Source organism: Mustela lutreola, chromosome 14 (assembly GCF_030435805.1).
Source record: "Mustela lutreola isolate mMusLut2 chromosome 14, mMusLut2.pri, whole genome shotgun sequence".
Lineage (NCBI taxonomy): Eukaryota > Metazoa > Chordata > Mammalia > Carnivora > Mustelidae > Mustela > Mustela lutreola.
In genome coordinates this window covers 17148128-17163394 of record NC_081303.1, presented here as the reverse complement: position 1 = coordinate 17163394, position 15267 = coordinate 17148128, and the positions used below count along the sequence as shown (strand labels likewise).

The following is a 15267-nucleotide window of genomic DNA, read 5'->3' as shown; positions in this document are numbered from 1 at the left end:
GCAGAAACTGGAGCACAAGTATTATTTCTCAAGGTCACACAGCTGATGAGAGGCAGAGCCGCTTACCGTGCCCCCAGCACTGAGCACAGAAATTGGGACATCAGCGCTTCATGAGTCTTTTGACTTACCCCAAAGGTAAGAGTGAGGAGGGTTGACGCAAACCAACCTATAACAAGCCTTGTTAGGGAGACGAGGGCTTATTTTGAGAGTTCTAGCTAATAGTTGAGGAGGATGGGATCTAGGAGGAAGACATGGTTATGTGTGCCCCTGATGAAAGCAACTCCTCCCCACCCCAGCCTGACGAAATGTGGACTGGTGTGGACAAGGTGAAAAGCAACCCACCGCTCCACAAGGCTGAGGGCTCTGGACCGACCAGCACCTTGACTGCACTGTTGGCTCTGCTGTGCAGCGAAAGAGTGATTTGCTGTCTTTCAAAAAGTCCCCACTGGCTACAGATCTTACATAAAATTCTGAAAATACAAAGACATGAGGCACAAATTAAACTCCTAGGACGGGAAGGCCATGCTGCCATCACGTTGCACCATCCAAGAGAACATAGTTCAGATCCATAAACCTTGATCCGTGGCATGTCTGAGGTTTCCCTCGTCTGGAAACACCTCCCCAAGTGACACTGATGACAGAGTATTATTGACCCCTCCGTTTGGTGCAGATATCCCCACAAATCTGTCTTCCAGCAGGGGATGCGTTCCAGAAGCTTGGACGGGAGAAATCCAGATCCAACCTTTCTGACCTCTGTGATGGCTTTCCCTTTCCCCACCACACCATCAGACGCATCCTGTCTGCTTTCACAGAGGTCCACACAAGGATTGGTCATCCTCTGGGAAGGGATCATCAACTCCTAGAAAAAAGTTTCTCAAATTTTATATTGAAATAGCAGCTGAAATTCTAACCAACATTTGATGAGAATCTGGTGGGCTGGCAGGTCTTTAGCCAAGGCATCTGGGATGCGGTGAGGAGTGAAATTTATGTCTTCACTTAATTCCCACAACCCCGTGAAGGAAAACCTGTCAAGGCCCATTTTATACCTGAAAAAAGGTATGAAACAATTAAGAATTTGCCGCAGGGTTCCATGAGGAAATGGCAGGATGAGAACCCAGGTCTGACCGGACCCTTATGAGGTCAACCACCATTCAGACAAAAAAGGCACCAGGCAGATCTGAGGGGAGGCAAGCATCTCGGGAAGGCGTCTTTCTAACCTGAGGAGGTAACGTGGAGGCGAGGACAAGGACTCCGAAAAGCTGTAGTATGAGTCCATGCTAGGTTAACGCTCTGAACTAGAATTACCGGAGCTGAAACCTGGACACCGGGTACCCTGGATTTGACCATGTCTCTGACCCTATGCGCCCGCCCTGCAGTCCACAAAGTCTACTCGTCAAGGACCTCAAGCAGGTTAGCCTTGCTGATAAAATGTTTCAGAGCTCTTATCTGGCTGGAAATGTGCAAAAAGTAAGTGAGCCAAACTCGTTAATGAACTCAGAAAAGCCTGGAGACGTGATCGGAGGCGCCCGGGGGGGAGAAGCAGCGTTGTGGCATCTGAACGCCGCTGTGAGCGCCCGTGGCTGCCAGCATTCCTTGCTCCTGAGGTAACACCACAGCTCAGACGGAGGCCGGTGAGCCCACGGCGGGCTCTTCTGGGAAGCCTCTCTGCTTACCAGGTGGAGCGGGGCCCCTGCCTGGGGCTTCCATTGTAGCCCTTGGCACGCTGGTTTGTCTCTTTGCAGCTGTGGCTGTCTCCACCCCGGGGACATGGGCATCCCAAGGGCAGGGCAGGCCTCTCCCCAGCACCTGGCACCTGGCCAGACCCCTAACGTCAGCCCCACACTGTGAGTCGGGGCCTGAGCCCAGACTGCAGAAGGACAAGACAAAGGCAGGCCCAGCGGGCAGCCGGGCAGCCACAGGAGAGCCCCGGATGTCCTCCAGGCCTGGCAGGGCAGCTGTTGAAGCTTGGCACCATGGGTAGAGACTCAGAGCCAATGCCGGCAGCCCCTTCCTCGGGGCCCTGGACTCCGACCTGGCCAAGCCCACAGCCTGAGAAAGCTGGGCAGAGCTCCTTGCCAAGGAAGGCTATTGCCATTTCTAAGCAGGTGCTCTGGCTCTATAGGAAGGAGGGAAACTTCAGAGAGGATGCTGGGGAGGGAGGAGGGAGGGGAGGAAGAGGATCAGGTGACAGCAGGGCCTTCTGAATAGCTCCAGAACTAGCCTGGGGACTTGGGGTGGGAAGTGGGTTAAGGAGACGGACCAGGGAAGTCCAGTTGTTGCCAGGTGAGTTTGGTGGAAAATAAGCAAGAAATTCTATTTGAGAAGAGCCACAATAAAGAGCGCTTGTACCTGATTATATGGGAGCTAAGGAAAGGGGTCCCAAGTCAGCACACAGGTGTCCTGGAGCACCTCCCAGAATAGGCACCTCTGACCTTTCTGAAGGCTGCCAAGGAGTCCATCGTGGACAAGGGCACTTGAATATGCAGCCTGAAGTGGGTGAGTGTGCGGGTCCAGGTGTGGCCAGATCAGGGCACCAACAGCCTGAGCTCCTGCCGATACATACCTAGGGACGAATCCCACCGCACCAAGGCCAGTCTGGAGGAGCAGGAAGTCCAGTCACATCATCATACTGTGCTTCTGGGACACGGGCCTCTTGGCGACGAGAATGTAGGATCAAGGATGCCTCTTCCCCTGGGGGCCAGGCACACTCAGTCCAGGAAAGTTTCTGCAGCCTCTTGAGGCAGCCTGCCCCCCAAAGAGGTTGGAGTATCAGAGAGCAGAGGCAGCCTCCCCAGGCTTAGCCCTGAGGGCATGTTTCTGGAGTCCTCTGGAGCAGGGTCTTAAGGACCCTTTAAATTACAACTCAAGACACCCCCATCCCTGGCAGAGGCAGTTCCCAAACAAAACCTACACTTGTTTGTGCAAAGCACTGATGTTCTTTTAAATGTTGGTCTCGACCAATTTTGTGACCCATGAGTGGGTTACACCTGCATCCAGAAACACTGTTCTGAAAAGCGATCTGTTCCCCTGCGGAAAGGTGGGTGCGCCAATGCCAGTTCCCTGAAGAAAAGCGGAAGCGAACCCCTCAGCCCGGCCCTGGTGAAGGTCAGCAATGGGGTGGGCCCAGCCAGGTGCCAGGGCCGTCTGTGAGGGCCAGGAGGGGTGCTGCAGGGCCTCCGGATAACGTGAGCCCCACAGGGTCCCAGGAGGGAGGATGCATGACGGATGGGAGTCGCAGAGGCCTGGGTTCAAATCCAACATCCATTAGTTTGCCGTGTGAGCTTGGGTAAGTAATTTAACCTGGATCTCAGGCCCCTAGTTTGTAACCCAGAGAGAAGTATTCCCTCCCTCGAAGAGACGCTGGAAGGATTCAGAATTGAATCCTGAAGTCCCCAACAGAGCTCTGGAGTATTTGTCGAGCAGACAGAGCAGGCTGGGAGATGGTGTAGAGACTGCAGGCCCTTGAATTAACCTTGACTTCCCAAAATGGAGCCTTGCCTGCAGTTTCTCTGTCCAGCCTGAGACTGGGGACACTGCACACACCAGTCACCATTCCTACTCCCTCCCTTCCAGCGACCCTGCCAAGCTTGCGGGACCTGAGTTACCTGGTTTCCCATCCCATTCCGCTGGCCAGCTCCAGCCAAGCGCGGTCAGGTGGGTCCTCCCGGCCCTCCGCCCTCCTCCCCCACCCCCTCCAGCCCTGCGTCCCTCGAGGGCGAAGGGGGAACCAGCCTCTACCTGGCCTCCGGTGCCCAATAAGGTGTCCTGTGTGTGTTGATGGCAGGGGGCGGGTAACCCCCCCCAACACACACACACACACACACACACACACACACACACACACACACAGACACACAGACGCCCCCAGCCTCTGGCAAACTTCCAGCTGCAGTCACCATGCGGCTCTAAGCGAGCCTGCGCCAGGCGGGGCACTGTGCACGGAGCCCCGTCTCCCGCCCGGACCCCCGCCGAGGCCAGGAGGGACAGCACGGGGACCAGAGACCACGGCGGAAGAGCGGCCGCGCGAGAGAGGCCGGGAGGCGGGCAAGGACGACACCTCCCGGGCGGCCGGGTGGCAGGGAGGGCTCCCGGACCGAGCGCCCGACCGCCTGCGAACTGTCGGGACCCGCAGGGCTTGGAGGTCACACGCACCTGCGAGCAGAGAAACCTGGCGGGGAGGAAGCGGAGCGGTTGCCCACGCACAGTGGCCTCCTGGTCGCTCGCCAGCGACCAGGTTCTGTCCTCGCTCCCAGGGCTCCTGGCGCAGGCCGTGCCCTGCGAGATGTGCACTCGTCCCCCGCGGGCCCCTTGGCCACCGGGACAGGCGCCCAGAGGAAACGCTGTGACAGGCCACAGCGGGAGCGGCCGGCCCAGGACGGCGCTTTCCTCCCAGGCCAGCGCACCCCGCGGCTTCGGCTTCTCCCCTTGCTCCCCACCCCCACGTCACCCTAAGGATGTTGTCATGTGTGAGGCCGAAGTTGGGGCCTCTTTCTGTTCTGCATAGTCCCAGCGTCTGCTGCCTCCTGGGGAGCGAGCTCCGGACACAGATTACCAGTCACCTGCCGGCAGCAGGAACATAAGTCAGACACAGGAAAAGACCACTCCTTTGCACGTGCTGTCTGTTTTGTGCCCTTTCCCTCATCCTCCCTGTAAGTTCCTACTCCTGTTATAAAACACTGCATAGGTGCCCTTCCTGGGTAAGCCTCTCTTCCCCACGGTGACTGAACACCCCAGGCTGCGTCAGGGACCAGCCTCACCTGCTCAGCCGCCCACACCAGGCCTAGCGCTTGCATCTACCCTAGACGGCGGCCACTGGAGGCTGTTTTCTCATCATCCTGAACAACTGCTGTCCTAGGGCCTGGCGCCTAGTTAATGCACTTGGTTCCAAGAAGGAACATTCTGATGCTTGTGTGGGTGACAGAGGCTGACCTGGCGAGCAGCTCCCCAGGCAGAGCAGATGGGGACCGTCAGACAGGGGTCCGGAGGAATCCAAGTGCCCTCCCACCCACACAGTTCAGGGCCCCTGGCACTACTTTAGTCAAGAAGTGCACATCTACTTCCCACACGGTCCAGAGTGTCTACTCCTCTCTTCAAGGCTTTCCCAGAGTAGGGGTGTGTGTGGGAGGGGTAGCAGCGGGAGGAGTGGGCCTGCGTCAGAGATCCCAGGTCGGAATGTCCCGTCATTGTGCGAGGATCTCCATCTGTGTAAAGGGCGAGGACACAGAGCATATCTGGCAGGTCTGGTTTTTAAGAACTGAGCAGGATGTGTTGAGAGCCTGGCCCTGTCCCCAGGAAGTAATAGAGAAGCAGCGGCTCAGGATTCCTTAGAGACCTTCCAGGGCCTCGACCCAGCTGGAGCTCCCTTCTTCCCTTTCTTCCCAGTTGGAGCCAGAAGGGCATGCTGTCTGCGATCACCGTGCAGAAAAAAGAGAAGTGCCTTTGTCCCTAGAAGCTTTAATTCAACCTGAAACTTCATGACCTCCAGGCCAGAAATTGGGGTACAGGAGCTGCCAGTGTTTCCCCATGACATGGGGCCATTTCCAAGTTTTGGGGGCCAGGTTGCTCTCTGAGCTGTCCCAGCACCCTCTTCACACCGTGCCCCTGTCTGCTGGCTCCCCTGCTCCCCTGCTGGAGCCTCCCCATTCTTCCCACACACCTGCCTCGCCCCCTCCCCCCAGGTGGCTCAGTCTCCCCATTCTATAGTGTGGAGGGGCCCTGGGAGCACGCCTCAACCCCTAGCCTCCAGGGGGCAGTAAAGAGGGGTTTTAACTGGCTCTTGCAGGTTAGGCCTGCAGCGAGATCTCTCACAGCACACTATACAGGCTTGTCCGCCTCCTCCCTCATCACCTTTCCCTCAGGCCACAAGTGCCTTTCAGTGACCTTGCCCACTGAGAGCCACTATGACACTCATTTTAGCAAAGGCTGTGTGTTTTACCAACAGCCCTGAAGCTGCCCTCTGCAATCCCTGCCCCCCACCCCCTAGTATCACCTACCCAAAGCCCCTAGCTCCATTTCGTCTTCTGCTCAGAAATGTACCTTGCCCAAGGCTCCTCTCCCAGCCGAAGGGCTGTCTCTGGAAGCTTCTGCATCTACCTTGACTGTCACCCCAACCCCAGGGGACAATGCCGGCCTTCCCCTCTGGCAAGCCCAACACAGCTCACTGCTGTGCCCACCTTCTCCCTCCCTCTTCCCCCACCCCAGACCCCTATTCTAGGCCATTCAAGGTCAAGTGAGCATCCAGGCCAGAACTGAGAGACTCGGAGCAAGAGAAGCTTCAGCTTTGCTTTTTAATAATTTAAGACTGACACACAGTCATCTACTCCCAGAGAGTCCCAACCCTTTGGGCTGAGAGCTGGGAAGCATCCAGGTGGAGAGCCCATCCCCCTGCCGGAACCCTGTCATTGCATTCCCTGCCGGCCCACCCACAGAGGCCACCAGGGAATCTGGGCAGAGCGCATGTGGCTGGGGACAGCCTGGCACCAGCTGCAGCTGGTGTCCACACTCCACCAGAGAACAGGCAGGCCCTGCTCGCCAGCGCCCGCCCTGGGCAGAGGCAGAGGGCAGGGGGCTGTGGGGGAGCGGCTGGCTGGCCAGACCTACTGGCCACAGCTGCCCTTCCTTGACCTTAATCTCTGGTTCATTTCTTCCCCCTTAACTTTATATATCACAGAAATTTCCCAGAGATTCTTAATATTCTGGCTACCAGATAAGCTCTCATGCCAGACCACATGTTCCAATTTTGGGTTTAGAATATATGGCCAATGGCTATAAGGCTATTACATTAGGACACTTCACCCATTTCTGGAAAAAGAGCAAAGTGTCAAATGGGACATGGAGAACTTGAGATTTTAAAGGCAGGTTCACGGCCAATAGGGCCAAGCACTTTCTTTGGTTCTGGAGTGTAGAGGCTGGGGGAGTCCCTGCTCGGGAGTGGGATGAGATTTGGGGGTGAGGAGACAAGTACCCCTGAGTCTCTCTCCTCTTCCTGCCAACAAAGGTACAGAAGGACACTGACACCACTACCGGTTCGGAAGGAGAGCCATGTTTTCTGTCCCCAGTTCAGCATCAATTAACATCCTTAAACAGAACGCACCATCCCGCCCTCCCCTGAAGGTGCTCCACCCCAGCGGCCCCACCACAGCCCAGGGGCTACACACCACCATGACCTGTTTCCTGTCCCTGAAGCAGCTTCATGCAGTGCATTTCCAGCCATCCTTCCCGGGGCAGGTCAGGGCAGCCGAGGGGGTGACAGCCCAAGAGCAGCCCTGGGTCACCGAGGGAAAGGTCTCTGCCTCAGCACACGGACTGACAAGCTCTCTGCGTGGGCCAGGAGCTCCTTAATGTGAGCCAAGCCCAGCCCTGCAACCTTGGCCCCATTCACCTCGAGGATCTCATCCCCTACCCCCAGCAGCCCCGAGTACAGCTTGGCCATGCTCGCATCAGCCATCTCCTGCACGTAGAACCCTGCAAAGGAAAACAGAACAACTGAGCACATGAAATCCAAAGAGGCAGCTCTGTGGGACCCTGACCAGGTGGGCGTTGTCCCAGGCGGCGGTGGGGGGGTGCAGGTGCTCATACAGCGCACTGCTCCATGCGTGTACACGCGCGTGCGCACACACACACAGACAGGTACACACCTCATTAGTCTACCTCACAACCACAACTGGCTTTCTACATAGATACAGTGTGAAATGATACCTGAGGGTAACATTTCTTTTTTCTCTTTTAAAAAGCTGCACAAATAAGGCTTTAATGAAAGAACACTTTCAGCTAATAATGCTCTAAGCTGTTATTTGTGTATACCCCAGTGTGAATGAGGTAATCTTACATTTTCCTGAGGTGAGCTTTGATTGTAGACTAGGAAGGAAACTGATGTTTAAAAGTTAAGAAAAAGACCAACTTCACGCCCGCCACTGGTTGGGATTCACAAATACCATCCAGTTGCTGCCTCCAGGTAGGTGGGGCCGTGGGAAGGTATCACTGGAGTGAGGAACGTGGCTGAGGTCAACCCAAACCTGGTTTGCTTCGTATTCCTGTTAGGACCAGCCTTGGCCTCAGTTTTCCTCAGAGTGATTCCTCTCTGGGATTTGGAAGCATCCGGGCAAAAGCCCAGGAAACATAGAAATTCCACACCCTATTTAAAAAAAACCATGCTGGCTCATTTGTCCCTTATTCACACACATCTTGTCCCCCACACACTGCCCCTCGGAAGGCCCTGCCTGGCCTGTGTGACCGTCCCCGGGTCTCTTGGGTGCAGAGTGAGTCTAGGCAGAACCCACTTCTTCCCCTTTCCCTAGGTCCGACTCGGGGAGCCCACGCCAGAGGAGCAGACTCTGTGGGGCCTTGAGGCTGGTGAGCCTGAGCTCCCCGGGACTCTCCTGGGTGCACAGTGCAGGCCAGTCCTGCTGAGGGACCCCTCTCACCTCAACTTCCTCTGAAAACCTTCCAGACTCCCCTTCAGTTAAGAGAGCGAAGAGTCTTCCGGGGAAAGCTGGGCACCAGCCCGCACCCCCTCACACACTGAGTGAACACGGGTGATCTGAGAGCACAAGGCCAGGCTGTGGACGATGTGCAGAATTCAGGGGGGTCACTCAGCGCTGCCTGAGATGACCTCGCAGCTCCCCAGCCCAGGCCGCACACTCCACTCTACTTCTGCATCCTAGAATCCGCTTCCTTAGAAAGGGCCTGCAGGGGCCTCTCCTCTAGTGGCTCCGTCTCCGGCCTGAGGGCATTTAAAACACTTGAACCGTAGTGGGATGTCCTGCCTCTACTCTCCCCCACCTCCGCCACTGGCCCCACACGAGCTTTGTTCGGCCCAGCTTCCAGCAAGCCTTGCAGAGCCACCCTCTGAAATGGGGGTCTGGAAGCACTGAACTCTCCCTCAAGGCGCCTGAAGGTCAGTCGCTCAGAGTCCAGCCAAAGCAGCCTCTGACACAGCCTGTCCTGGGTCTGACTTGTGGAACTCTCCCAGCGCGGGGGCTTCTCAGCCAAGCAGAGCCTTGGCCGCTAGGCTGCCTCCCTCCTGATGAGGGATCCCGACCATCTCAGGGGCTCAAGGCCTTTCTCTCAACCCCCGGCCTCTCTCTGTCCCCTTCCTTCCGGAGGCTCTAACTGCTTACTTGCCCCGTCTGCATGTTGGGCACAGAGAGAGGGCCGGTCAGGAGGGGGAGGGGTGGGCCTACAGAAATGGCCGCTGTAAGCAGGAGGTGCATGTGGGGAGCCATGAGAAACTCCAAAAGCACGTAGCCAGGGCTGGACATGTCGTGCCAGTCATTCTGGGGAGACCCCGGGGGAGGCTTCAGCACAGAACGTCATGACAAAAATAGGACGGAGAATGGCTGTCGTAGGTATTTATTGTTTGCTGGAAATGGCCTGTGTTAGGCACGTCTGATCTCTGTGTGGCACTCAGAAGCAGGCCAAGCCTGCTGTTCTCACGGGCTCTCCGGTGTGACAGCCAGCAAGTTAACCCCAGCACCTTGATGTTCTGGCGAGGAATGCAGACCGGCCCCAGCTCACGGCCCCCCTGAGGCCCAGCAGAAGCGACCCCTGGCTGTCAGAGGACAGTCTGTGGCCTGCAGGCACCAGCACCAGTCACGTCCCGCGTGCCTGGGGGTCTCTGAGAGATGTCCAAAGGCCAACAGCAGCAGCAGGAGCAGGGCACCACCTGGGAGGGCAGGGAAGAGCTCGTACCAACCCAGGTGAGGGGTGCCCTAGGGGGTGGGCCAGGGCAGAGCCCAAGGAGCCCTGGTCACCAGAGACCCTTGCCCAGCAGACATCAACTCTGTGACCGCCTGCAATGCGGCCCAGCAGGACTCCGGGGGACGCTAAAGGGCAGAGCATCCTGCCCGGGTGTGTGTGACCTCACACGGACAGACGGGGCAGATCATGGAAGTCCCTGGCAGAGTTCTGCTTCCCAAATACAAATGCTCTTCGTGAAGAGGGAAGGGAAGAGAAGTGCCAGGCACTGTCCCAGGGCCCTCACGGGAAGCTCCTGACTCTTCCAGGCAGGTCTGAGCATATCTTCAGCTTAGAGACGAGAGAACTGAGGCTCAGAGAAGGTAAGTAACCTGCGTGGGCCACACAGCAAAGCAGAGGCTCTGGAGTACAAACCGTGCCATGTCACCTACCTCTCTGCCCCTCTGGAAGGCCTGCCGCCCCTCACTGAGGAAAGGGGAGGCGGAGTGCCTACCAGCCTGCTGGCGCTTTGGGAAGACCAGCCCAGCTTCACAAATGCCATCTGCCTGTGAGGACAGACGCCGTACCCGCCCTGAGGTCCAGCGTGGGGGGGGCTCATCCTCTTCCTCCCATGCTCAGGTAAGATCCATCAGCAAACTGAGTCACACCGCCTTCAAGTCCAGCCCTTCCCACATCCCCACCGCCTCCCCAGCCCCAACCCCCACCGTCAAGTCTTTCCACCACAGGATCTTTACAAAGGGTCTCTCTGGTCCACCTTTGGCTCACTAGCATCTGTTCAAGGTCCGGCCGTGGGGCAGCGAAACGGTTCCAGGCACAAATCAGAGCACGTTGGTGGGGCTCCAAGTCCCATCACCTTCCAGCTCAGTGCGGTGGGGGTGGGGGGGGGCGGGGGAGGGCGGGCAACGCCCTCCCAGGCTCAGCCTCTCTCCCCCTTGCTGCTCCGTGCAGATCAGCTCTGCGGGCACACAACCCGCTCCTCCCTCCCCCGGGTCTGCTCCAGCATCCTCCGCTGGGACGGGCTGCCCCACCCGCTCGCCAGCCCTTACCCCGCTTTGCCTGGATTTGTGTCTTCGAACTCTCTGCTAACTGGCACCTCATTTGGAGAATATGTAAACGTGTATACTTTTTTGTAGGTACAGCTGCCTCCCTCCCTGGAACGTGGGCTTTTGAGGACAAACCGTCCTCAAAAAAACCGCTCCTGCCCTACCCTGTATCTAGAACACCTGGTCGGAGCTCAGTGCAAACTTGTTGAAACAATGAAGGATGGAACAGAGGTAAGAACTCGCTGCAGTGTGCAAACCTGGCAGCAGGCAGATTTTTTTTTTTCCCGGTGACATGACTTTGACCTAGGCGATCACTCAGCAGAGCGTGGCCAGGGCAGGATCCCTGAGCACGTTGCCCTCTGGGGCCAGCGCTGCGGGAGGGGCTCAGATGCCCAGCCAGGCAGGCACGCTCCACATGCCCCGACACACTCAGCCGCAGGAGGAAGAGAGCCATTACACACATCAGCCACATCAAAGGGCTCCCGAGACCCAGCAAGCATCGTCTCCCTTGGGCGCTCCAGCAAGAAGCCTTCAAGGTTCTGGTTTCAGGAGGTCAGCACACAGTACAAGGGCAGCAAAGTCCGTCTCGCCCTCCCTACCCACCCCAGCAGCCCCGCACCTGACTCTTCCCGAAGAGCCCCTGAAGGGAGAATTGCAGCTCTTTGGCTATGAGGCTGTCTGAGTCTGGAGCTCTGTGTCTCAGCCACATTCTGGAAATGCCCACAGCCAAAAGTGGTTTGCTAAGGCCCCACGGATGTGGAGCCCAGAGGAGGGGAGGGGCCATACCTGTGTCGCGGCGCCCATCCCCGGAGGCCACGCAGAAGCCAAAAGAGCCCTCTGGGGAGCGTTGTAGCTGCAGCTGGGTTGTGCCATCTGGGAACACCTCTACCACGCGGCCCACCATGCGCGTCTGGCTGGGGGTGCTCACGTCCTCCACACTGAGGGCACGCCGGGGTGAGGCCTTGGCTACTCTGCCAGGGGACCGGAGACACAGTGAGTGCAGAGAGGGCTGGGCCCTGGGGCCCAATCACTCCCCTCCTTAAAAATGACAGACACCTCTTCTCTCTGAGGCTTTGCAAAGCCCGCTGCAAACCCCAGGCCCGCTACTTCCCCTCTTCCCACCTCCTCCACACAATTTTAGATCTTTGTGGTACACAGACCTCTCTGAGAGTCTAACAAAAGCTATAATGTTATAGAACTTTTCCAGGAGGGAACAGGCCACTTGAGGTGACGCTATGGAGCCGCAGGGAAGAGCCGCTACCCCAGAGGGTCCTGTCGGGGGCGGGGGTGGGAGTCCTCTAGACAGGGACACAAGTCAGGTGCCTCTTTGGGGACCCTGTCTCTGGATCTCTAATCAGATATTCCTGGTTCAGGAAGCTCTCTGAACATTCTAATTTTAGCATGTCATCAGACAGCAGAGGGATGGAGGAATCAAACCTTCCAACTCCCCCCATTCTACCAACTCTACAACTTCTCAGAGCTCAGGTGCACAGGGCAAGTCTCTGAGGTGTGGGCTCCAAGACTCCCATGGCACCTGATGAAGGACCGAGTTAAGCTTACCCCTCTACTGATGACGCTCTGGGTCTACCCCCCATGCCACTTGCCCACTCTTACCGGCCAGCTGCACTGTGGTCCCCTGACTCCCCTACCATGTAGAGGCTGGACCGGTCTCCCTTGCCACTCAGCAGAGAATGGAGGTTCTGAAAGGAGGCAGCTTTCCGATGTTGGTGGGACGGCGACACCTGGTGGTAAGAGTCCAATATTGCAGGTAAGAAAAGACAAGGGGCCAGGGGTTGGCAGAGACCTGACCCCAACCGTGAACTCAGTCAAGGGCTTTTTATGAAAGTGGGGATACAAGCTTTTGTTACTACTTCAAAGTGCCCATCTGGAATCACCATAATTTACTCAAGCAGATAGGTCTATACAGGTGATCTGAAGGTCAATTTTAATTTTGGCCAAAAATCTTAGTGCTAGGATACTAATAATTTCATTTATAAAGAAAATCTAATTTTCTCATTAAGAAATAAGAGTGAAAGCAAATTAATTGAAGAATAAAAAACATGGCTTTAGAGTTTTTGTGATTTTGAGATTCTTTAGTATCACTTTTATGATTGTTTACATTAAAAATTTTTTATCTGAGGATTTCCAGGAAAGATGGCTGAATACAACAATCCTAAGCTCACCTCATCCCATGGATACAATTAGATAACATGCATATCAGTGTAAGTAACCCATAAAACAACCAAAAGACTGGCAGAACAGACTCTCTGCACCTGAACATAGAGAAGAGTCCACACTGAAGAGGGTAGGAGGGGCAGAAACTGGGAGCTAACTGGACCTGCAGGACCATCGGAGGGAGGGAGAGACACTGGGTGCAGAGAGAGAAGAGGACCAAACCCTCATGCCAGACATACCAGGCGTGAGGAACCTGACATGGAAGATGAACCCTCATAACATTTGGCTTTGAAAACCAGAGAGGCCTGGAATGCCTGGGTGGCTCAGTCAGTTAAGCCTCTGCCTTTGTCTCAGGTTATAATCCCAGGGTCCTGGGATTCAGTCCTGCATCAGACTCCCTGCTTGGCTGGCAGTCTGCTTCTCCCTCTGCCTGCCATTCCCCTTGCTTTGTGTGCTCTCTCACTGTCTCTCTATCTGACAAATAAATAAATAAAGTCTTTTAAACAAAAAAAAAGAAAAGAAAAGAAATTTTAAAAAAGACAAAGAAAACCAGAGAGGCTTCATTTCAGGAGTTCTTAAAATCAGTGGGGCTTAACACCGGAACTTTAAAAATCAGTGGCCTTGGCTCTGGGAGACCTGGAAAGATGATTGGAAACTGAATCCCTGCACTTAAAGAGATGGCACAGCAAAAAGTCCCATTGAGATACAGCAGAGAGAAGCAGCAGTATGAAAAACAACTGGGATATATGGGAGGGAGATTTGTTTACTAATAGAGCCTGTGCTGGAAGGGCAGGGATCTTTGGGAGACTTTTCTAGGAACAAAGTTGCTGGTAGGCACCATTTCCCTCCCCTGCCCCTCAGCCTAGACACATGGATAACTCGGAGAACAAGTACAGCACCAACACTTATCACCTAACTTGCTAACAGCATGGCCCATACCCTCATTCTCTTGTGCAGGTGGCCCCTCCAATATGCCCTTGGCCAGAGCCCATTCAAAGTGGTGCCACAGCCTGATAGTGCGCAAAGAAGCCCCAACAGTGATTCCTGCCCTGGAGAGAGGGAATGATAACCATGCACATCGGTCTGAGACTGTGGTCCCAGTGGCAGGCTGGGGGCAGACATCCGGTCTGACTGCAGGCCCTGCCTACCTACAAAAACTTCTCGGGGAGCAACACAGAGAAAATGTCCTGTAGTTCAACACTACTGCATCTCTGGCAAACTCCTGGTTTGAGTCAAGTCTAAGACAGCCCAACAGTGGCCCATTAACACCACAGGGACCAAACATTGCCCATAAATGGCAAAGAGAGCCACTGCAGATGACTAGACTGAGGGCACAACAGCTGGGCACGTGCAACACACACAGGGGACACCACTCAAACGCCAGGTTCTGGGGAACAGAGCACACTGCCCTATAGGGCATGGCAGGAGCTCTTGCTCATAAGGCCACTACTTTCAAGAGCAGGAGACATAGCTGATTTCCCTAACACATAGAAACAGACACAGAGTTAGACAAAATGAGAAGACAGAGGAATATGTCCCAAATGAAAGAACAGGACAAAATCAGAGCAAGAGAGCTAAATGAAACACGGATAAGCAATGTGCCTGACAGAGAATTTAAAGTAATGGTCAGGGGCACCTGGGTGGCTCAGTTGGTTAAGCATCAGACTCTTGATTTCAGCTCAGGTCATGATCTCCAGGTTGTGAAATCAAGCCCCGTGTCAGGCTCCACTTTGTGCATGGAGCCTACTTTGGATTTCTCTCTCCCTCTCCCTCTGTCCCTCCTGCCCCCTTTCTCTCCCTCTCTGTAATAATAATAATAATAATATAAATAATGGTCATAAAGATGTTCACTGGACTTGAGAAAAGAGTGGAGGGCCCCAGTGAGACCCTTACCAAAGAGATAGAAAGCATAAAAAAGAACTAATCAGAGATAAAGAACTCAATAACTAAAATGAAAAATAATATACTAGATGGAATAACTTGTAGACTAGAGGAAGCAGAAAAATGGATCAGTCACCTGGAGATAGAGTATTGGACAGCAATCAAGCTGCAAAGCAGAAAGAAAAATAGCAAGAAGAAATGAAAATGACTTAGGGAACTCAGTGACATCATCAAGCATAAACATGTTCTTGTTATAGGGATCCCAGAAGGAAAAGAGAGAGAAAAGGGGCAGAAAACTTTCTGAATCTGGGGAAGGAAACAAAGATCCAGAGCCAGGAGGCATAATGAGCCCTGAACAAAATCAACCCAAGGAAGTCCACACTAAGATATATAGTAACTAAAAAGGTAAAAACTAGTGATAAAGAGAAATTTAAAAGCAGCAAAAGAGAACAGTTACATACAAGGGAAACCC

General features: G+C 54.9%; 1 protein-coding gene across 6 annotated transcripts in view; it reads right to left on the bottom strand.

Annotated features, from left to right (window-relative positions):
- Positions 1–6273: 6273 nt before the first annotated feature.
- The window catches only part of KIAA1614 (KIAA1614 ortholog), a 48233-nt gene continuing 39239 nt past the window's right edge, over positions 6274–15267 (bottom strand). For 3 of the 6 annotated variants that reach the window (XM_059146826.1, XM_059146827.1, XM_059146824.1), the window contains exons 8-10: positions 12354–12481; positions 11526–11710; positions 6274–7464 (exon numbers count right to left, since the gene is read on the bottom strand). In XM_059146826.1, coding sequence (XP_059002809.1) covers positions 7271–7464; positions 11526–11710; positions 12354–12481 — 507 coding nt within the window. In that variant the 3' untranslated portion in view covers positions 6274–7270. The other 3 variants (XM_059146829.1, XM_059146828.1, XM_059146825.1) reach the window with 3 other exon arrangements.